The sequence below is a fragment of the Notolepis coatsorum genome (genome assembly GCF_963971535.1).
Source record: "Notolepis coatsorum genome assembly, chromosome: 13".
In the NCBI taxonomy this organism is placed as follows: Eukaryota; Metazoa; Chordata; class Actinopteri; order Aulopiformes; family Paralepididae; genus Notolepis; species Notolepis coatsorum.
The window spans coordinates 105,117,587-105,141,317 of NC_140177.1; the positions used below are offsets into that span (position 1 = coordinate 105,117,587).

Sequence of the window (23,731 nt, forward strand, 5' to 3'; positions counted from 1 at the left end):
GTTATTTGAACCGAAGAGAATGGACTCTGTTTTGCCCATGTGTAATGATAGTTTGTTATCAGCGAGCCATATGCAGATTTTGCCTAGTTCCGAGCTGAGGGTTTTTATCATCACGCCTCTCAACCACATTCATTAATTTGCTCCCCCCGCTATCTCCTCCCCGATTTCAATGTAATGCGGAAGTGCAGTGGTCTATCAGTCATGCAGCGCAGTCAGGCCCACGCCCACCGGGGGCAGTTTTTTTCACAATCTAATATTATTATTTTTCACAAATCGATTATTTATTTGAATGTAGAATATTCGTTGACAGCCCTACTTAACAGTAACTGCACACTACATCACCGCTGAGTGGAATATGAAAAGCCAAACTTTCTCCCACTGTACCGAAAACCCGTACTGAACCGTGACTTCAAAACCGAGGTATGTACCGAACCGTGGTTTTTGTGTACCGTTACACCCTCACTTAGAAGCTTTCTGCTGAATTTAGCTGTCAGCAGCTGTCACATCATCCAGGCAGCAGATCACTCTGCCCTCAGAGTCATGAGTATTTAAGAGAATACAAAATAGATGGAGAAGACTCATCATAATTATTGAAAGATCGAGTGGGTGTTAATAGTCAACAGATTAAGTGTTGCAACCTGCACTAGAACCAAACGTGGGAGTAAGACAGGGACAGACATGGAAACATCAACCTTACCATTGTATACAACGAATACAGGGGAAACACTGTTGTACATATACTGTACATACACATACATTACATATACGGACATACACAGTGATATCCTGATGGGGAAAGACTACACTGTGTGCACACAGTACGTTAAGATACAACAGGAAATCTGGCTGTGCTCAAGCCACTTTGACAGTTGGATACTAGCAAAACTGGCATGAAGACATGCTAGTGCGTTTGGTCTCAACAGTAGCGTTGTTGACATTTACAAAAACAAGACCATTACTAAATGTAACCTATTCAATATCTATATTGATATTGGCGAATTGATATTGACAAATTCTTTGCTCAAGTTGAAACATTTTCAACTCAAGCAAACAGAGTTGGCGTCACCTAGAGCGAAGCTGTTGTGTTCATCTCAGTCTGCTTCTTTCCATTCACATTTTATGCTTTTGTGCCTGCATTTTGTTTTGGTGTTGTACTTAAACGTACTGTTCCATTTTACAGGTATAGAGTATACAGGTATACAACCCTGATATACAAATGGCACACAAAGACACCATGATGAAGACAAAAAAACCTAAAGGAACACGCCAACATTTGGGGAAATTAGCTTACCGTCTTCTCCAGAGAGAGACAAGAAGATAGATACCAGTTTCCTCTCTGTGCGTTCAGTAGAAAGCTGTCTGGCTGCACGTTAGCCTAGCTTAGCACAATGAATGGAAGCGGACATGGCCGGTTAGCCTTCGGGAGAGGTGTTAGTTGGACAATGCCTAGGCTAACCGGCCATGTCCGCTTCCAGAGAGAGAGGGAACTATTTATCTTCTTGTTTCTCTCTGGAGGAGACGATAAGCTAATTTCCCAAAATGTTGGTGTGTTCTTTTAAAGTATAGTTGAAACAAACAAACAAACAAACAAACAAACAAACAAACAAACAAACAAACAAACAAACATAAAGGAGCAACAGCAAGCTTTCAAGTCTCCTAGTGGACGAAGGTCTTTCAAGCTATGACACGACTATACCTTGAAAGCTTCCCTTCGTCGGTACTCTAGCTTGGCCATCTCGTCTGCTACCCAGCCTGGGATATCAGGGATGGCAACATGGATCACGTACTTTAGGAGGATGGCAAAGTGCTGTGGAACCACCAAGACCACATAGGTAGACAAGGCTCAACAGACAAGTCACACCAAAAGCACAGACAATCACATTATTCTGTCGATTCGATTAAGGGTAAATAACAAACATGAGCAGCCTGTATGTTCCAGTGGATTAGTTTCAAGAAGGACAGCTCACTGTTCATATTTACACACGCTGGTAGATGGGCTTTAGGTGGGATTTACCTGAAACAACCGTTTGAAGGGTACATTGCTTACCCCCCTAATAAGACTACCCACTAAAACCATTTATTTTCAGATCTGTGTACTTAAGCATTACATCACGCGCAGGAGTGGTTTGTGAAAAATAAACCATGCCTAGGGGTGGTCGTTAGACCCCCCTAGGCATGGTTTATTTTTCACAAATCACGACTGCAAGTGGTGTAATGCTTTTATACAACTGCCACATTCATCCAACCTTATTGCTATACAATAAACACACATTAATCGAAGATTTATTGAAAAAACCATCCGCCACAAAAAGTAGTTCCCACAACAACAAAAAAGCGAAGTTGCCTCCATGTGGAAGCAGCTCGGAAGTGCATCCAACTGTTCTCAGTAAGACATCCAGCAACATCCAGCAAACTAACACATCCAACTGTCTCTCAACTAAGACATCCAACGAACTAACACATCCAACTGTCTTTCACCTAGACATCCAACGAACTAACACATCCAACTGTCTTTCAACTAAGACATCCAACCAACTAACACATCCAACTTTTCTTTAGTTTTAACCTACTTTCTATAGAACTTCATTCTTAGATGCTTCTATAGAAAGTAGGTAAAACAAATTAAAAAAACGTTTCTTTGCCCTATAGGGGAAAAAAAGTTTTCTTCGCCCCCTACTTTCTATAGAAGCAGCTGGGAGGTGCGCTGTTTTAAGTGAGCGTGGGTTATTGAATTGATTGATTGCTAATTTTATTACTGTTCGCCTTGTTTCCAACTGGTTAAGTTTAGGCCCTCTTTCAAAGTTGGTTTGGAAGGAGTTTGGAACCAGGGCTGGTGGTCTATCGCCCTGCTCTAAAGACAAACTCTAACCTTAACCAACTTCGAAAGAGGGCCTAAACTTAACCAGTTGGAAACCAGGCGGACAGTAATAAATAAAATATAAATTAGCAATCAATCAATCAATCAATCAATCAATCAATCAATCAATCAATCAATCAATCAATCAATCAATCAATTCAATAGGCCATGCTCACTTAAAACAGCGCAGCACCCAGCTGCTTCTATGTCTCTCAGTCTGACTCTCCTCCGCCGTTGCAGACAGGAGTGTGTGTGTGTGTGTGTGTGTGTGTGTGTGTGTGTGTATGTGTGTGTGTGTGTGTGTGTGTGTGTGTGTGTGTGTGTGTGTGGGTGTATATGCGACCGAGTGAGTGTGCCAGACAGTGTGAGAGAGTGAGCTCTGCAGTCAGGGGCAAGGAAGGGGAAGAAAGAAAAGAAAAATTAAAAAAGAATTGCAAATTAATCAATCAATCAATCCGCGCGATTTTTATTTTGTTCCACAATGACTCATGACCCATCAATTACATCATCCAACATTGTTTAAAGAACTAAGACATTCGCCGTGACAGAATCGGATATATTTAGTCGTTATGACGCTATCTTATCCATTTGTTAAAGATTATTGTCCGCCATCTTGTTTTTTCCTAAAAATCCCACGGCGAAGTGATTGTAATTCGGTTGTGGGCGGGTCCTGGGACCAGGAGCGTGGAATTGTGAAGAATACATACGTGTAAATTGACTGTTTCAGCCAATCAGAATCGAGAAATTTGCATGCCGTTGTATAAACTTAAATAAAAAATATCTATTTTTGTGTTTTTTTTCTGAACTGCCACAATGTTAGATTTGTCAACTCTTAAAGGGATATTTCACTTTAAGAAATGTGTCAATGTGTAAATAAAAAACATTTGGTCAAAAAAAGAAGAAGAAATGTGTCAATGTGTTCTTGCCTTCACCACCTTACTGGCCAGGCGACTCATTCTCTTTAAGTGGAAACATACTCAACCTCCATCTCACAATAGGTGGGTGAAGGAGTTGCTATTGTCTATTAATCTTCGAGAAGACTTGGAGACCCTTTCTAAATCATATAGAATCTCTGCCATCCTTGCACGGAGGTGCTGATCGTAGCAGCTGAAAAGACTGCAGCTAGAGTGGCCACTCACTTGGGGTCCCTTAAAGACAACATACGTCCCCACCTGAGATACCTGGGTGTTGTCTTCGACCAGGCCATGAACCTAGACAAACATGTCAAAACACTCACACGCACCTGCTTCTTTCACCTCAGAAACATTGCAAAACTATGCACCATCATATCTCACTCTGAACTAGAACTGTCCGTGCATGCTTTTATTTCCTCTAGGCTTGACTACTGCAACTCACTTTTCACCTGTCTCACCAAATCATCCACAGATAAATTACAAATGGTCCAAAATGCTGCAGCCAGGCTACTCACAAGGTCAAAAAAATCATGCCACATCACTCCCATTCTGGTATCCCTGCACTGGCTCCCGGTACACTATAGAATTCACTTTCACTTTCAGAGCACTTCACGGTCAGGCCCCCATCTACATCACTGAACTCATCCATCCCTACACCAACACCCGCTCACTCAGATCTGCCGATCAGCACCTCCTGGTGGTCCCCAGGTCCAGGCTTAAAACAAGGGGTGATCGAGCCTTCCAGGTGACAGCACCAAGGCTCTGGAATGCTCTCCCCCTGGACCTGCGAATTGCCCCCTCTGAGAACTCTTTTAAAAAACAATTAAAAACGCATTTGTTCAGACAGGCTTTTGGTCATGCATAGGCACTTTTTTTCATGTCCTCACTGTTTTATAGTTTTTGTTTTAATTAGTGACTCATGATTTTATCCAAATTCTTTTATTCTACTTTTTCTATCTGGTTTCACTGTTTTTAACTGCTGCTTGTTGTTGTTGTCATTTATTTCTGATTTTGTTTTTATTGTGTTTTTATATTAAGCTGTAGTGTAAAGCACCCTGTGCATTCGTGCTGTGAAGGGTGCTATATAAATAAAGGTAATTCATTCATAGTTGTGACGACTGAGCCCCCCTTTTTATAAAAATATTTTATTTTATACATTTTCTTTTCTGTTATCATTTAAATTATTATCGTTGTTTTTCTGTCACATCTGTATTTATGTTTATCTATTTTTATTTATGTGTATTCTGTACTGTTGAATATGTATGTTTGTTGTTGCTCTCCATTGATGGGATGGGGTGGGGGCAAGGGATAAAAATGGAGGAAAGAAAAATGGAAGATCTCTCTCAATTACACTATGATACTTTTGTACCTGCACAACTCTTCCAATAAAGAAGAGCATTAAAAGAATGTGTCAAGTTTCAGCAGACAAGTAAGATAGCGACCACTGCTGTCCCTGTTGTCTGCTGTCAACACCTGCTTTATTTTTAGAACATCCATCGGCCTCCAAAGAGTTAGTGAAATGTTCCAGTTCATGCACCTTGTTTGAAGGACAAAGTTGCAACATACCAGCTCTGCTTTGTGCCAGACTTAAATAAAAAATATACAAGATATCTGAGGTAATATACATCAACTAATACAGGGGTGGCCAACCAGTCAGAGATTAAGAGCCACAAAAATTACTGTGGTACCACAAAGAGCCACACCATAATTATACCAGCGTTTCTCCAACCTTTTTTTTCAGTCACGGCACCCTTCATGTGTTTATAGGTCTCACCCTCTGGCCTCATTTGGGCCTCACAGGGTTAAAAGTACCCTGTGAGACCCACGGTTGCAAAATTACAAAATCATGTTTAGCCATTTAAAAAAAAAAAGTCTGTAAATGTTTATTAAATTTTTTTTAAGCACATGTATAGTCAATTGGTCCTGTTGTTCAGCCTCACAATGCTATTTGATAGTAAATGTGTTTATATGTCCCACCCTCTGAAGTTGCTAATGTCTTTTTAATTTGGGCCTCACAGGGTTAACCTCTTATGCCCGAAATATACAGTAGAAGTGTATATTTTCAGCATTACGTTTGTTTACCAATGATTTTAACTGTTATTAGTGAAATATAAGATTATAGAAATCTCAGGGCATTGAGTCGGAAACCGGCGCATATTGACAGGAGGAAGTGGAGCAGCCAAAAATGAGTGTAGTCTTTTGAAGTCTTTTCGAAAAACTACCCTACCCAGCTCACGCCAGCCCTTGTCAATCATCTGACTTCTGGATTTACTTTTTATTTCTCGGGATTATCTCCCACAAACCTGAACGTTATTGCCATAAAACAGAACGCAGTTAGTTTCTCTACCTTTCTGTGAACGTCTAGCAAAAAACGGTGTTGCAATATGATGAAAAATGGTGGAGAAATGTACATTATAAAAAAGATGGCAGAATTCAGTACTGTATCTACAAAACCTATTTAATCATCTTCCCTTTATTCATTTGCTTAGATTTTTCAGGTCTGGTCAATTTTAGCATGGTGTTATTCACAGTCAAAGATAATGTTTATTTTTTTTAAATATAATTGATATTCTCCTTTGGTTCATTACAATTTACTCAAGCCTAGTAACAGACATACTATTTCTGACACTGGGAATACATTCCCTGAGATCCATAGATGTCCCTAAATTCAGATACCAAGAACATGCAAATGGACCATTTAAAAAAAAAATCTGTAAATGTTTATTCTACGTCTTTATGGAATGAGTGACATACAAAAAAAAAGAAAAAATAATAATAATAATAATACATTTTTTTTCTTTTTTGTATGGATGGAAGAGCCACACATTGACGGGCAAAGAGCCACATGCGGCCCGCGAGCCGCGGGTTGGCCACCCCTGAACTAATATAACAAACATTAGCTAGTTCTGTAGCGTTATGGCTTCGCTCAGCACCTAGTTGCATATATCTCGCTTCAGCGTATATACACTGAATAAAAAATTCCACAATGTACCTTTACATGCCAGCATTCATCTGGCCACACCCCCATCCGCTTACCTTCATAAGCAGGGGTGGGGCCACACACTCATCTCCTTCTCAAATTTCATCCACAAGGAAGTGCCTGCTATATGCCCACTTGACGTGGAGAAAAATATTTAGTCTGAAGAAAAGAAAACAGAAGAACAAGGAGATACTTTGACATCATATCTTTATTTTCTCTCTCACTTTTTTCGAGAAAATACGGCGATATTGTCTTCGTTACTGGAGTGTCTGGTCATTCCGACCTTCAACGGCTTTTTCGTATTAGGAGCTCACGCCGCTGACATGCTTCCCAGCTACAGTCCTCCTTGCTGCGGCTGGATGGGGTTGCCCTCCGGCTACACAGCTGGACTGTAGGAAGCACCGACTGTTGTGAGAAGCGGTGGTTTCCAGGTTGGGTACGTACTGTTTTGCTTGCGAGCTCAGGTTGTTGTTGATGCTGTGGGGGTTAGCTAACAATTTACGAAACGCAGACTCCAGGCTAGGGTCCTCTGCTCGGCTTAAACGGCGGTCGGAGGATCTTGGTCTGACGCCCATGATGGTTAATCTAGTGGGCCGCGACTAGGTCCTGGTGATCCCAGGATTCTCGAGCGGATGCTTCTCTGTCCCGTGCAGGCCCCATCTTTCATATACAAATGAAAGTATACCCTAACGAGGAAATGTGGGCATAGGATCTTCTTTATCGGGAGTTCCATGCTCAAAGCCGGCTGCAGCCCGAAATGGGAACTGTGCTGGCCCTGCTGATGTCTGGATCACCGTTGAAATCTGTGTTCTGACGTTCTTTTTCTTTTCCCTCTTAGGGGAGGGACTGGGACAGAGGCCTGTCTGAAGTGTGGCTTGTTATGTCATTGTGTACAGTTCAGGTGATAGCTGCTTAGCTTGCGTGCTAGTTGTGGACTACTGTGTTAGCCAGTCAGCTGTTAGCTGCGCAGCTGTTAGCTGCGGCGTTAGCTCGCTGTGTTTACCAGGCTAGTAAACGTTAGCTTGTTGCTATCAGCCGAACGGCTGTTAGCTTAATGCTACACTGTTGAACGTTTTCTGTGACTATAACATGCCTTAAACACTCTGACTACGACGTCATCTTTGACAGAGGATGTTAGTCGAACCTACCGGGAGCCCTGCCAGCGAGGACTGCGTCAACATGGAGAACCGTAGCGGCTGGGTGGCGCAGCGACGCTGCCCTCGTCGTCAACACAGGGATGCTGTGTTCAAACTTCTGTGCCCCGTTAGCCAGATTGCAGTTCGCTTGGCCTGCGCTCAGGGTAGGAAGGTCCCGACCGGACCTTAAACACTTCTTCTTTCCTTCCCTTCTAAATGTTTTGTAATAACGATGTTTTCCAAAACGGGTGTTGCTGCAATACATTGAGGATACAACGCGTGTTGTGTGTGAATTGTCTTGTCACTGGTATAGCTTCTCTCTCCATAGAAATCGGGTTGTTGTTTTACATGTGTAAAAATGATCTGGTTAGTTGTGTTGAGAACATGTGTGTTCATGTACCGTGAACTCACAACTAAGGGGGTTAATTAACCTATAAAGCTATGCTTAGTGACATATGAGTGAAGAATGAATTCTTTTCTCAGCCTGTAATGACAATGAACAGTGTGTTCACATATTAACAGGGTTACCTGTTCAACTTGGCCGTATCAAGGGTAAGGTAGGAGGGGTGATCCCCCCGGTTTCCCTGGGGCTTCCCCACCCTCCTCTCAGACATGTTGTTTACAATATATTGTGTCACTGTGTTTGTGGGGATACGATGTAACCCTTAGCTTAATTGCTGGGGTTGTGCTAACCGCTTGAGAAACTATATTTTCCTAAAGAAAAGATTGTTTGGTCGCTTATCGTGTGTGCTTAGCAAGGCCTGTGGCCGATACATAATCGAGTATTCTGTATTCTCTCGTTATGAAAAACGGCGTTCCTCTGTAGCAAGAGTGTACTTTGCCATTTTTTGTTGTGATAAAGGGTTGTGTGTGTCTTGTGATCTACAACTGGGTTAGGTTTGGCCACAGAAGCACATGTGTAAGCCTGGTACCGGGGCTCTTAAAGGGGCCCTCTCTATTCTGTGTTTTTTCCTTAGTAAAAATCAGATAGCAGGTTAGCACATGAGCTGTGTGAAGCTGTTAGACACTTCATGTAGCTGACTATGACTGTGTCATGCTCTTTTTTGTCATTACATCGTATCATGGGTGTGGGGTCGTAAAGGGGTGAACTGGTAATCCTTTCCTCCCCTTTTTTGATTGGTCAGGGGTTAAAACCTCCTGTCCTTCAAGGTTCCTGTCACGTCGCTGTTCGGCACGTTACGGGGTAAGAGGGGGGGGGGGGGGGGGGGGGGAGTTACCTGGTCCCACGCCCTGGAAGATTGGGCGTGTGCACCGCGGAAATTCCCCCGCCATAGGGTACGTCACTGTGCGTGTCTCTGTTGGTAAGACTTCCGTGAGTTGTTCAGGTCCATGTTATGGATCTGTTTCAGGGAGTTGTCAGAGCTCCTCCTCACAAAGCTCCTCCTCGGGCCTTCTGTGAGTTAGGACTCTCCTTCCCTGTGAGGGAGCCTCCTCAGAGTTCAGAGCCTCCTCCTCAGATTGTCAAGGTGAGTAGAACTTCAAAAAGGAGCTCTGCTCTATTGTGTGTGTATTCGATTCAATTCGATTATTGAGTGTGTATTGGTTCAGTGCCTCCTCCTCGGAGAGCCCTAACCCACATATTACATAGCTCAATGTTGCAATATATTCTTTTCAATCTATACAGCTCGCGTGGGAAGTCTCTCTGGGGATTTCCGTCTCCTCCCTATGGCGAGGATGGTGGGATGTAAAAATGTAAAAAAAATTTACCCTCAGCTGCGTCACGTGGGATTCATGTCAGTCTGTGTTCTTTCTTTTTTGAATAAAAAGAGGAAGGTACATGAAGCATGACGGCTCCGTGTCGTTCTCCCAGGCGACTTGGAGGAACAATGTTTGGTGTCTTGCTAGACTATCCATTGATGTGTTTGGGTCTCGACGCATACATAGTGCTGGCTCGGTGTGTTTCTTTTAAAGAATCACACAGGGGCTAAGTGCGCCTTGGTTGCTTGTTAAAACAGCGTTATTATAGGGCAACTGGGATGGAGTTTTGTCTCTAGTTTACTATGTTGTCTCGATGAATTCTCGTTCATATCTGGGGGATGTTAACGGATGTAAATGGGACCGTCTGGGTGGCGCCCTCTTTTCATGTTTTAGATCGACACGCATACCTACCCCCTCTTCTGGAGTGGGCATGTCGGCGTGGTTAGGACACAGGACTGGTCTGGTCGCGCTGGTCCAGGTCAGTTAACCCATTGTCCGCCGGGGATGCAGATCTGCTGTTCTGGTACCCTGAGGGACTTGTGCTTTTTTCGGGGGGAAAAATGCCGGGTCGGTCTGGGTGTCACAGGGTTAGGCGTTATGGAGACCCTTTGTTGGGTACATGTTGTACTCTGCACTATCGTAATGGCTTACGGCCATACCAACCTGTACACGCCCGATCTCGTCCGATCTCGGTAGCTAAGCAGGTTCGGTCCTGGTTAGTACTTGGTTGGGAGACCGCCTGGGAATACCAAGTGCGGTGTGCTTAGGGCTGGTTCTCCATTACTTTCGCTCCTCTCTCACGCGTGGCGAAGAGGGGGCTGTTGGGGTGGTCTTGGACCTCCTCTGGTAACCCTGTGCTTCCCGTGCCGCCGGGCCCGGTCCGAAGTAAAGTTTCGTTGATACCGTAGGCCTGGGATAACCCTTTTTTCTTGAGGGGTTATAGGAACAACCACCGTCTGTACCAAGAGGGTGGTTGATTCCCTGGTGTGTTGGAGCAGAGTCAACTCCCGGGTTACCCGGTTGAGTGTGCCCCTGCACGTTCATGACGTCTGCCAATCATGTCAGCCTTCTCTGCCTCGACCCCTCTGGGTGGGTTTTTTTTTAATGGAGGCTTTGTCATGGTGATCAACAACGCCAGCATACGCCCCTTCCGCCGGAGGGGCTGTTTTCAGCTGACTCCTTTGGCGCCTGTCTCGTCCGCAGTGCTCCAGGTGCAGGTTACAGCCTGTTGCCTGGTTTCCCCGGTGGGCTGCCTGCTTCCGTTGGTTAACCTTTGAGTGCTTACGGCCATGTTGACTGCCTGTTCTGCAGGGTCAGTGTGCCAGGCGGTGTGCTATTGGGGGGAAAGGGCCCGCTCTTGGAGGGGCCTTGTCCAAATACGCTGGCGATGTGGGGGGCGGTGTCACTAAGTGACCACCTGGTGGGGTCTTGATGCCTGGCGTCATTGACCTCTCCGGGCCCCCTTTTTCCAGGGGATCCAGTCCCTTCAGTGGGTCTGGGTCTTCCTTCGTGCTCCGCTGCTACGGCCTTGCCACGGGGTTGGGTTTGCTCTTGACCCCGTGATTTCGGGGGCAGTAACGAGGTTGTTCCTTCCGTTCGTTCCCGGGTGGCATGCGGGTTGTGCGTGTGTGTAGTCGTGGGGTCAAGCCACGGTCTGCTCACCCTGTGCGTTGAGTTGCTTGAGTGCCTCTTCGCACGGTCGGATCCGTCGCCCTCCCGTGAACCTCCAATAGGGGGGGCATCCTCCATTAGGGAGGGTCAGGGGGGCTCGGTCCTCCCCGGTCTGATGGTTGTGGGGGGCCTCAGCGGGGTGTATTTGTCGGGCTATGGCTCCCGCTCAGCTCCTGTTATGTAACTAGGTGCTGAGCGAAGCCATAACGCTACAGAATGGAGGGTTATGTATATAACCCAGTTCTGTGAGTTATGGTGCGCTCAGAACCTAGGACGCCGCTGCGGCCCTTGATTTTTCATTGTGGTGAAATTTGTTGGGAAGGAGATGAGTGTGTGGCCCCACCCCTGCTTATGAAGGTAAGCGGATGGGGGTGTGGCCAGATGAATGCTGGCATGTAAAGGTACATGGTGGAATTTTTTATTCAGTGTATATACGCTGAAGCGAGATATATGCAACTAGGTGCTGAGCGCACCATAACTCACAGAACTGGGTTATATACATAACCCTCCGTTAACAATGCAACAAAGTACAGATGATTCTGACATCCAAGGTAATATAAACTGTTTAAATGACAAGGTCATAAACGATATGATATGAGTACTGGCTGAGCGTCTCGCTCTTCGCCATATCGAGATATACCTCATCTCCTGTACTTACTGTACTACATGAACGAAAACAAAGCACCCTTGCACTTGACCAGGCCCCGCCCCAGTGACCTCCTATAAGTGACCAGGCGTGGTCATACTCGCCCTTCCTCTGGAAAAGTTTTCCATCAGGGAAAAACCCCCTCAAGGGACCTCAGGGCACGCTAAGAGCGAGACGCTCAGCCAGTACTCATATAACTAGGTTATATACATAACCTATCGTTATATTCTCGTACTGGCAATCGCGTCTCGCTCTTCGCCATATCGAGATATGGGGCAGAGCAGACGCGAGGCCCGACAAATGTACCCCCTGATGACCCGCAAGCCCTACCACCAGGGGGGAGGGGAGTCCCGTCACCCCCCCTTCCTAGTGAAGAGGGTGCGGCAGTCAACTCCACCCAAGTGCGAAAAAGAGGGAACTAGAACCCCAAAACGCACAGCGCAGGCGGACCATGTGTGACACAACACCTCGTGGCACACACCCACACATCCCTGCTAACCCACCGAAAGGCGGGACGCAGGGGAGGTTCCAGACCTCAGAACCACCTGGGAGACAGAACCCCCAGTCATGTCCATGAGGTAAAACCTAACGAAGGGACCCGGGGAGTATCAGGAGGCCGCAGCACAGATGTCCTCCACCGAGGACCCCCTAACAAGGCGGCAGAGGCCGCCACCCCACGAGTGGAGTGCGCCCTGACCCCCCCAGGGGGGGCCAGCCCAGCCAACATGTAGCAAAGGGCAATGCCCTCGCACAACCAATGTGACAGGCGCTGTTTCGACAGTGCCTTACCAGCGCGAGAGCCACCGTAACAAACAAAGAGCTGTTCGGTAGCTCTGAGGTCCTGAGTCCAGCTGAGGTAAACCCCCAAAGCCCGGACTGGACACGACAGGTGAAGGCTCGCCTCTAACTCATCAGCGTGAGGAGGCGGATGAAACGCCCCTGAACCACAATATCCCTGGAGTGAAAAGAGCTCCGGGTATTCTTTGGCACGAAGACTGGATTAGGCCTCAGAGTCGCACCGCTATTGACACGAATAGACAAGCACTCAGGCCGCACCGAGAGAGCACAGAGCTCACCCACACGCTTAGCGGAGGTGATGGGCAGCAGGAAAGCAGTCTTGAAAGACAGCTGTTCCAAAGACGCCCGCTCAAGAGGCTCAAACAGGGCCAAGCAGGAAACGCTTCACAAGAGGGTGGTTGAACAACGTAACGCCCTCAAACCCCTCATGACAAGAGGATATAGCCGCAGCATATACCCTCACCGTCGAGGCCGACAGTTTATCAAAAATAGACTGAAGGAAGATAAGGACAGCGTCCAGGGGGCAGGACACCGGGTCCCAGCCCCCCACCTTACACCACTCTTGGAAAATACGCCACATACCCGCGTAAACCGCGATAGTGGAGGGAGCATGGTGTCGACCACAGAAGGGTCCATCCCCTCCAGACTCACCCTCTCACCAGCCAAACCATCAGCGGCTGGCCCAGCACAGGGAACTGCCACAGAGACCCGTGCGCTTGAGAGAGGGCCCGCGATGACCAAGGAACAGGCCACGGCAGGGCTACCAAGAGCTGGATCAGGACTGGGAACCACACAGCTGCGCCCCGGTCCGGCGCAATCAGGATCAAGGTCCTGCGCTCCCAACGTACCCGCTCCAACAACTGAGCTATCAGATGTATGGGGGGAAAAGCGTACAGAAACCCGGGGGCGGCCATGGATACATCGAGAAGGCATCCACCCCCAAGGGAGGATTGTCCCCCCGACTGACCGAGAACCACAAGGGGCACTGGTGAGACTGTCTGCTCGCAAACAGATCCACCGAGGCTTCCCCGAAGCGGTCCCAGACCTGTCTGACTATGTCTGGATGTAGTCCCCACTCGTCGTGATGAGGACCGCCCGCAACATCACATCTGCGCCCACATTCTCCCTGCCAGGGATGTGGAGCGCCCTCAGGCTGCGCAGATTGCGAGACGCCCACAGCCAGAGCTCGAATGCTGCCCGGTGCAGACGGATGGAGCGTACTCCACCCTGTCTGTTGATATACGCCGCTGCTGTCATGCTGTCCGTCCTGACCAAGACGTGCTCGCCCACCACCAAGTGGCCGAGCCGCTTGAGGACCAGGAGGACCGCCTTCAATTCCAACACATTGATGTGCATGGCAGACCGGGCAGCATGGACCGTCCAGCTGCCCCCCACTGCGTTGGTCCGACACGTCCCCCCCCATCCCGTGAGGGAGGCGTCGGTGAAGACTGTGACGTGTGACCGCCTGCTGCCCATGGGGACCCCGCTGGTGAGGGCACCAGGCCTCCTCCAGTAGGCGAGATCCCCCCGTATTGACAAGGGAACCTTCAACCGTTTCCACTTGTCTCTCACCGGGTCTAGTTTCATACTGGAAAACCACCTTTGTATCCTCCTCATGAAGAGGAGGCCAAGAGGGACCACAGAGTGAGCAGATGCCATCATACCGAGCAGGCGCATCACATACAGCTCCGTAACCGTCCCGCCAGGACGGAGACCCCTGAGCGTGTCGAGGGTAGACACTCGCCGCTGCTCCGAGAGGGTTGCCCTCATGGGCCTTGAGCTTAGACCCAAGCCCAAGTACTCCACCTGTTGACTGGGAAGAGGCGTACTCTTCTTCCAGTTCACAGCAAAACCCAGCTTGGTGAGGAATTCGACCACCAGCCTGGTATGAGACCAGGCGACCTCCTCCGACCGGCTGAGGAGCAGAATGTCGTCGAGATAGAAAATAATTCGTATCCCCTGACGACGTAGAGGCTCCAGCGCGGTCTCTACGCACTGCACGGTCTCTACGCAACCTCTGGTATTCGTACGCCACGCCCTGAAAAAGGAACCGTAGGAACTTCCTGTGAGGAGGGTAAATCGGGATGTGAAAATACGCATCCTTCAGGTCTATGGAGGTGAACCAGTCCCCCACCCTGACAGCGTTTAACAGGTGTTTGACGGTCAACATTCTGAACCGTCTCGCCACAATCAGACGATTGAACGCGGACAGATCCAGTATAGGTCTGACACCTCCCGTTTTTTTGGGCACCAGAAAATAACGGGAGTAGATGCCCGACATCGCGTCCTCCCGTGGGACCACGACTACGGCTTGCTTCGCCAACAGAGATTGGATCTCGTCAGCCAGAGCTGTCACTGCTGCCGACCCTGACAACAGAGGGTGGGGTTGTGCGAACTGCAAGACAAGCCCCTTCCTCAACGTTCTCTCCATCCACTTCGACATATGGCACTGCTGAAGCCATATGTGATGATACTCCCAGAGCGCACCCGCCGCCATTTGCCGCTGGTCCGCAAGGAACTGTAGATAGGCGGCCCGGTCCCTCCCGCTGTGCGTAGCCAACTCTGAACCCGCCAACCGTGCGGGCAGGGCGTTTCGTGGAGTCGGGACAACGGTCCCTGATACAACCCACGAGGCAATCGCACCCAAGGGGGGACCCCGACAGAAAGGGCCGGTTTGATACGGGAGAAGCTGACATCATACCAGGTGACAAAAGCTCCCCCACTGAACACCCCTCCAGAACATGCTGAGGAGTTGTTCTGCAGCTGGACATGCAAGGTGTGAGGCCCCCATGTGTTCCTACACACCGTAGCCCTGCAGTGATATTACTACCACCCAAATCACGCGCGCCTGCCAGCCCACTGCCGATTTTGCGGGAGTGGGAGGCACCAACGTGATACCCGGCCTGGCGAAGGCGAGGTCGGGGAAACCCGCGCTGAGCATTCTTTCGAAGAGGCCTCGAGTCCCCCTGCTGACAACCTTTGAAGGTGACATACGTAACACCAGGCTCACCAATCGCAGACGCATAACGTGTGGCGAGGGAGCCACGTGACAGCACAACATTCTCACGGACAGACCCAGGCTCAGCCATCAACTGGGTGTCAGCCCATGTCCCCATGAGAAGCGAAACATGGGGCCGCAAGCGCTTCATTGAAGGCCCGCGGCCCGCAGCCAAAGGAAACAAATCAGAGCCCCTTTTCCGCTGGTGTTGGGGGAGGGAGTGATCGGAGAGCGGGCTGCACACAGCAGGACGGCAACGGTTTCTTAGGCCGTGCTCATCCAATGTAGCCGATCCCTCGGCCGCCAAGGCTGTCGGCCTTGTGGACACCTGTTGACGTAACGCCCAGGGTACCTCCGGCGGGGGAAACATGGCCGCTGGTCGAGGGCCTCGCCACAGTCGTTGACGAGGCCGTGCTCTCACCTCTGGCTGCATAGCGTGAGGCGGTGTGGGGCCCAGGCCAAATACCGCCCGCGTTCCCGCAGGACAACAAAAAAGTCCTTCCGCGGAAAGAGGAGCCTTAAGGAGAAGAAACCTTTCCTCCTCCCCAAGGGAAGACTGCTCCAACCAGAGATGCCTATTAACAAGTGTTGATAGCATCCTGATCCTCCCTGCGGTTATAGCTTGCGACTGATTCAAGATTTCTATAACCCCAAAAACACACACAATGTTTTCAGCGTCGGCTGGCCCCGTAGCCCGACTACCTGACGCTAATGTGGATAGAAAAACAATCAGCTGAGCCACGACACTGGCCGCAGGTAAATTCCATCCTATGGCAGTATAAACATCATCAGTTCATACTGCCACCTGCCGGGCCGACTTGCTCTCAAGCGTCGGCTTCCGGGTGGGACACTGTTCAACCCCGCCGGGGCACAGGATCGATGCTACCTGGCTCTCCAGCCAAGGCACACCTGCCCTGCGCCCTATTGTCAACCCATTCACCCGTAAAAAGGGTAAATAAGTCTCAGCAAAACCCCCCACATTAGCTACCGACTGACCTTCATCAATGTACCGGTTAAGAGGACGGAAAAGCGGTGACATCCCACAGCGGGGAACATTAGAACAGTGACCCAGCATTATAGCATTAGTATCAGCAGCGCGCTCCAGGATAGCCTGGAAAACGTCCAACTCAAAGTCACGTTTACCCAGATATCCTGCCCCTTGTGCCAATACACAACTCGGTTGTCTCACAGGACAACAAGCAGTATTACTAACATCAGCGTTAATGCCTGATGGCACAGAGCCTACCTGAGTGCGAGGTAGCCCGATAGCTACACATCGCACGCCGTCCCTCGATCTGCTGTCAAAAGACGAGGAACACCAGGACAGACCCGACGTGCCATTGGAACATGCCGAGAAGATTCCAGGGGCTGGCAAATCTCCGGCGAAAACCCAACATTGTTCAATTTCTCTTTGCATTTCATAACACTAGTTACACAGGGTGCAAAGCACGTCCATGATGGAAAGCGAAAAAAGAGGAAGGGCGAGTATGACCACGCCTGGTGACTTATAGGAGGTCACTGGGGCGGGGCCTGGTCAAGTGCAAGGGTGCTTTGTTTTCGTTCATGTAGTACAGTTGGTACAGGAGATGAGGTATATCTCGATATGGCGAAGAGCGAGACGCGATTGCCAGTACGAGTATATAACTAGAAGATGGTGATACCAATGTACTCAATGTTGGCCAAACTGAAAGTTTCCACACTTGGCACCAATGTGCGTTCACACGCTACACACTGACGTGATGACCCTTCCTTCTTTTAGAGTTTCCTTGGCTGACAGCAGAAAACAGGGTTGCTAGCTTACTTGTAGATGCACTTACATTGAGATAAGACTGATGATTTTTGACAAGTTCTACTCAAGTGAAATATCCCTTTAACATTTGGATGTCCCTGATTTGAACAGTATGTCAAATGGTAAGAAAGGTAACACAGAATGGTAGCAATGCTAGCTAGTTAGCTGTACTGGGGCCAAACTACACAGAGCACTGAACTACATAGCACTGAACTATTATGTTCAGTTGCTCTTGCATGTACTTATTTGTGTTTCATTACACGTATATATGTTTCGCCTGTTTTATAGCAACACTACTATCACCGACATCTAAGAATGGATTTTTTCCTATTGCTAGGTTTTTAGTGAGTGCTTCCTTACCTTTGCGTGGGGTATGTCTGGGATTATACAATGGCATGCACATTTCTTGATTCTGATTGGCTGAAACAGTGAAGTTGCCGGATACGACACTCCATGGGATTTTCAAAATAAGAGTATATGAATCGATCTTTTTACGTTGCATCGATCCTATTTGATTATTGATAATAGATCGATATATCGATCTGGATCGATGTATCGTCCCACCCCTAGATACAGGTAGTAGCATATATCGTGTGGGTGTTCCTATGACTTGTATTCTGTTTACAGCTTTGAAACTCCACTTATTTCGTTTTACAATGTCAAAGCCTTTTAGATATAATAAAAACGTCCCTGTATTTCTGTCCGCTTTATCGTTTTATGACAGACATATGATGGAGTGTATGCGCCAATAATAACGAGTTGAGTTCTAACAAAGAACCTATTACATCCTGGGTAGGCTGATAGAGTAAATGCGCGTACACGCGAGGGGGAGTCGGATTCTGGCAGGGAGTCTGAATTCGGCACAACACCGGTTGTTATTTCATATAACACACTCCACGTGACCCCAGAACCTCAATGTAAATAAACCATAATCACCCTACAAAAGGTTCTGAGAATTCTGTTCCAGCTAAGAGGCAAAATAACGACACAGATACTTTTTTCACAAACTGCACTATAACCGGGAATGTTACCATCAATGTAAATAAACCATAATCACCCTACAAAAACAGTACTGTATTTGTAAATCTGGTATGTCATAAATGTATAGATGTAGCAGTACTGTCTATCTGTATGTCATGTATGTCATATATGTTAATAACATTTTCAATCAATCAAGTATGACTTCCATTGGATCTACGTTTTCTGTTTTGGGATCTGCTTTTTCTGTTTTTGAATAAATCTCCATTATGCTTCAATTACTGTGTGTTTATAATAATAATAAGGTTGAATTGGGTCATTGTATAAAAGACATTACATCACTTGAAGTCGTGTGTTATAGGAATTAGATCACGCCTAGGGGGGTCTAACTACCCTCCGCAGCGCGTCGGGCCTAACAACCACCCCTAGGCGTGATCTAATTCCTATAACACACTCTGCCGCGTGATGTAATGCTTAAGTGTTGCCTTCATTTAATTTATTTATTTTACATTCTATTTTGGATTTCCTGGAATTTTTGTCTTTGTTTTTTATTTATTGTGATGTTTCTTCTCGACTTGTAGAAGATGTGTCCGGCCCATGGGGAGATTAACGTGTGTTGTCGGGCCTTACAAATACATTTGATTTGATTTGAACTACATAGCATTGAACTACAGAGCACTGAACTACAGAGCACTGAACTACAGAGCATTGAACTACAGAGCACTGAACTACAGAGCACTGAACTACAGAGCACTGAACTACAGAGCATTGAACTACAGAGCACTGAACTACAGAGCATTGGACTACAGAGCACTGAACTACAGAGCATTGAACTACAGAGCATTGAACTACAGAGCACTGAACTACAGAGCACTGAACTACAGAGCACTGAACTACAGAGCATTGAACTACAGAGCACTGAACTACAGAGCATTGGACTACAGAGCATTGAACTACAGAGCATTGAACTACAGAGCACTGAACTACAGAGCATTGAACTACAGAGCATTGAACTACAGAGCATTGAACTACAGAGCACTGAACTACAGAGCACTGAACTACAGAGCATTGAACTACAGAACATTGAACTACAGAACATTGAACTACAGATCATTGAACTACAGAGCACTGAACTACAGAGCACTGAACTACAGAGCATTGAACTACAGAACATTGAACTACAGCACATTGAACTACAGAGCATTGAACTACAGAGCATTGAACTACAGAACATTGAACTACAGAGCATTGAACTACAGAGCATTGAACTACAGAGCATTGAACTCACTTTTCACAGTGTCAACGTGGCTGGACTATTACGACTTTTTCGTAAGGGTTAGCAGCATTTGGCTAGTGGCTAGAGAATATTCAAAGTGTGTATCTAACCCTGCACTTAAATCTTCATGAAAACGGTCCTCCACTAACTATTTATGGATACAGTAGTTGTTCATACCTCCAGTAAGACAATGGAGATGATAGTCATCTCAGGACTCAGCCAGGGGAACAGGCGCTGAAGCTGACCACACTGGCCAATCAGGTAACAGTTCACTATGATGGCTATCAGACCCATGGCCTCCATCGCCGTCTGCGACACACACACACACACACACACACACACACACACACACACACACACACACACACACACACACACACACACACACACACACACACACACACGCACACACACACACACACACACACACACACACATACACATGCACGCACACACGCACACACGCACACACAGAAAAGAGAGACCAAATAGAAACGGAGGAAAAGTAATTTGCATACCCATCACAAAGTAAGCTATTTAAAGGTTCTCCAAAGGTCATGACAACATGACAACAATTTGCAGGCAATGATGAATGATGATCACTTTTACAATAATAGAATCCACACACTGTTAAACTTGCTCCTGCTGTATTTATTGCAATCAGCGTTTCAATCAAAGAATCAGGTCCTGATAAAGATCCTTTGATCAAAAGGTTAATCACAATAAATAAAACAGCAGGAGCAAGTTTAACACCCTAACATGTGTGATTTCACCTGGATGTAAAATCTCGGTTTTCTCCACAATTAATTTCTTCAGACAATAAATGGGTCATTGACTTTGTGGAGCCATGAAATCTTTATGTGAGCTCTTACACTCATATGAGTTTTAGATTCTGGTTCAGACCGGTTGACAATACTAAAATATAAGCCTCATTTGGGTGTGAGAACTCAACTTTAACATGTTCTGTTCCATTAGGGGCTCTGCTTGGCATCACACTGCACTCCCTCGCGTATGTGCACGCGCACTGAATAAATTCCACAAATGTACCTTTAATACCAGTATTAGTCTGACCACACCCCTCATCAGCTTACCTTCATAAGCAGGTGTGTGGTCACCTGCTCTCCTCCTTCTCGCTTTCACCACAAGGAAGTACCTCGGTAGTACCCCACTTGACGTGTTGTTAGTTGAAAAGAGTTGTGACGGGTTTACATTGTGCTTAATTTTTTCTTCTCTCACATCTGTTGTACAAGAAAAAGTTGGGTCATAATGTATTCCGCGGAGAGTAGACCCGCTAGACCTACTCTTCACCAGCGGTTCTCCATTCCCGCCTCCGTCGTGCGCTTCGGTGCTGGGCTGTTGCCACCCTCGTGGTTGCCGACCCAGCCCGGGAGACTGCCGGTGGATAGTTTGCCTCACCGAAGAGCCGAGGGTTCGGTGCCGTCGCTCCGGCGATGACCTGATCTCGACTCTGGTTCCTCTGGTTCTGGGGAATCGCCCGTTGGTGAACGGGGGGTTGTCTTGGAGCCAGAGGATTTGCGACACAAACTTTTCGCGTCTGCCCGCTCACGTCGCAAGATGGTGGCGTGCAGGCGCGAACGGCCTGGGTTTGGGGAACTGCTGGAGACCAGCGAAGATGCGTCCGGCTCTGGATTTCCAATGGAGACTGAGGACTTCATGGACGAGGCGGACGGGTTTTTGTATGAGGGCCCCGTGGAGGAGAGTATCCCTCCTCAGGAGACCCCGGAGGGGGGGGAAATGGCTCCATGGGGCGCCCTGTTCGAGGATGTCGAGGAACCACCTTGGCCTCATCAGCAGGATGCCCTACTGTCGGCCGCATCAGACTGTGGCTCCTTGACCAGTCGCAGCCTGCTGTATGTGAGGGATGCGGGGTCGGTGGAGGAAGGTTCGCAGGGGGAACTGCAGGCCTTGTTTCCCGAGCTCATGGCGGTAGCCGCCGCCGCAAACGGCGTGCCGCTGCCGCTGCCATTGCCTGCACCTGTCCCTGATGACCTCATAGGCCATCCCTGGCAGCGTCCCCCAGTGAGAGGGGTGGACGTTGTCTAACCATTTTTCCCATCGATGGGGGCCTATGTTCGTCGGGGTCAGGCGGTGTCCAACATCATGGGACTAACTCCTGCCTACGTACCAGTTATGCGGGTGTCGGGGTTGGTCAAAGGTATGGGGGAGGGCGTGCCTCGGCTTGACAGTCCGATGGCCGCGCTCCTCTGTCCGGATATGGTGTGGGAACCACTATGCAAGCCGGTCCTCCAGGGGAAATCGGCTAGGCGATTGGCTTATTGGGGTGACCAGTCATTCATCGCTGGTACACAATCGCTAGCTGCGGCGTCTAACATCGCCCACCTGGCTAGATTTGTATCGGGGATAATGACGGGCGGCACGGATCTGAACGAGGTGAAATGCGATCAGATCACCCAGGCTGCGGGAGCTGTCCTGCACCTTTCCCAGGTGCTGGCCATAGCCATGGGGAAAGTGCGCGCCCTGACCACCCTGGGCCAGCGTCACCTTTGGCTGGAGCAGGCCCGTGTGCCAGAGAAGAAGAGAGCTCCTCTTCTGACGGCCGCCCTCTCCGACGCTGGCCTATTCGGGAAGGCCCTGCGGTTGATGTCCTCAACATGCAGAGAGATGGCAGAGGAGAGGTCCATTCTCCAACCCCATTTTCCGCCTCCCGTCCTTGCCGGTGGAGTCAGAAGGCTTCCGCGACGTCGAGCTGTCTCCGTCGCCGCTACCACTGCCTCCGCCGCCGCTGCTGGCCCTGCCAAGAGGGCCAGGGGACGAAACGGCGCTTCTGCCACCGCCGGCCCATCCACGACCGGAGGAGACGGTAGGGAACGTCGTGTCCAGCAGACTGTAACCTACCGTCCCTCCGGGGCTCCTCGGGGTGGCAAGACTCGAGCGGCGCGAGGTGGCAGACGCCGTTAAAAGTGACTTTTTCCCCTCTGTGTCCCCTCTCCTCTACACCCTCCCCGGCCCCTCTATGATTTTGTGCCTTGACACGCTTTATTAGTTAATAAAAAAGTTCCCAGATGGAGGGGGACTGTGTTTTGGCCGAACAAACTGTGTGTTTCTTCAAACAATTCATATGGTGGGGTTGTATTATATATGAATCTGCCCTTTTACGTTGTGGGATGAGTCGTGTTGTGTTACGAGGTTAAGCAAGGTCTGCAACGTACACTCGGTAATAGGTTCTATTTAGCTTGATGCTCCACATGCAGGTAGAAACTGGTGTTATTCCATTGCTTGAACTAAGTATATGTGTTTCACAATGCTGTGTTGTTTAGTTGCAGTAATACTCGTACACACACATTTCACGGCCTAGCCGTTTACTCTCGATCAGCGTTTTTTCCTATGTACGACATAGTCAACGGGTATAGGATTCACGCACAGGCGACTTGTGTTTTGTTGTAAAACCTTTACACATTTTTGTGGGTAGCGGACATTGTATTAGCTTTTGCTATGCATTGCTTTCTACCGGAGGTTTTTCAAGATGGCTACGGTTGTTTTTCTGTGTGTAGGGATAAAGGGTGTTTTTTCGGGAGGGGGTGTTGAATAAACCCCTCCTTTCCCACTTGATTGGTTTAGGGGATTTTTGATCTCTTCTGCTGAGCCAGTCAGGGCCAAGCCAGTGCTTGGCGGGGGGGGGGGGGGGGGGGGGTATTCTACCGACTCCTATTACATGACAGCCGGCAGGTTTCCCCGCCCGTTGTAGCGGTGTTGCTATGGCGACGCCTTCCATGAGCTGGTGTCTTAAAGATGTCGAGGTTAGGGCGTAGGGCTCACAGTTCTGCTGCGCCCGATTTATGTGTCAACTTGAGTCGATTGGTCACGTGACTCACAGTTGACATATCTTTTTCATGACTATGGTCTCATGTGGGAAGGTGTTTCTGGGAGGGTCTGGTCTTACACTCTGATTAGGAGTGACTGGATTAAAATCATGTGAAAACAGGTTTT

General features: G+C 48.2%; 1 protein-coding gene across 1 annotated transcript in view; it reads right to left on the reverse strand.

The window, feature by feature from the left end:
* Positions 1-23,731, reverse strand: part of LOC311239451 (anoctamin-8-like) — a gene marked incomplete at both ends in the record, with an annotated part of 212,392 nt that overhangs the window by 6,776 nt on the left and 181,885 nt on the right. Inside the window, 2 exons of the mRNA XM_084327759.1 lie at positions 1,697-1,807; positions 19,940-20,071. Coding sequence (XP_084183885.1) covers positions 1,697-1,807; positions 19,940-20,071 — 243 coding nt within the window. The remainder of the gene's footprint in view (positions 1-1,696; positions 1,808-19,939; positions 20,072-23,731) is intronic.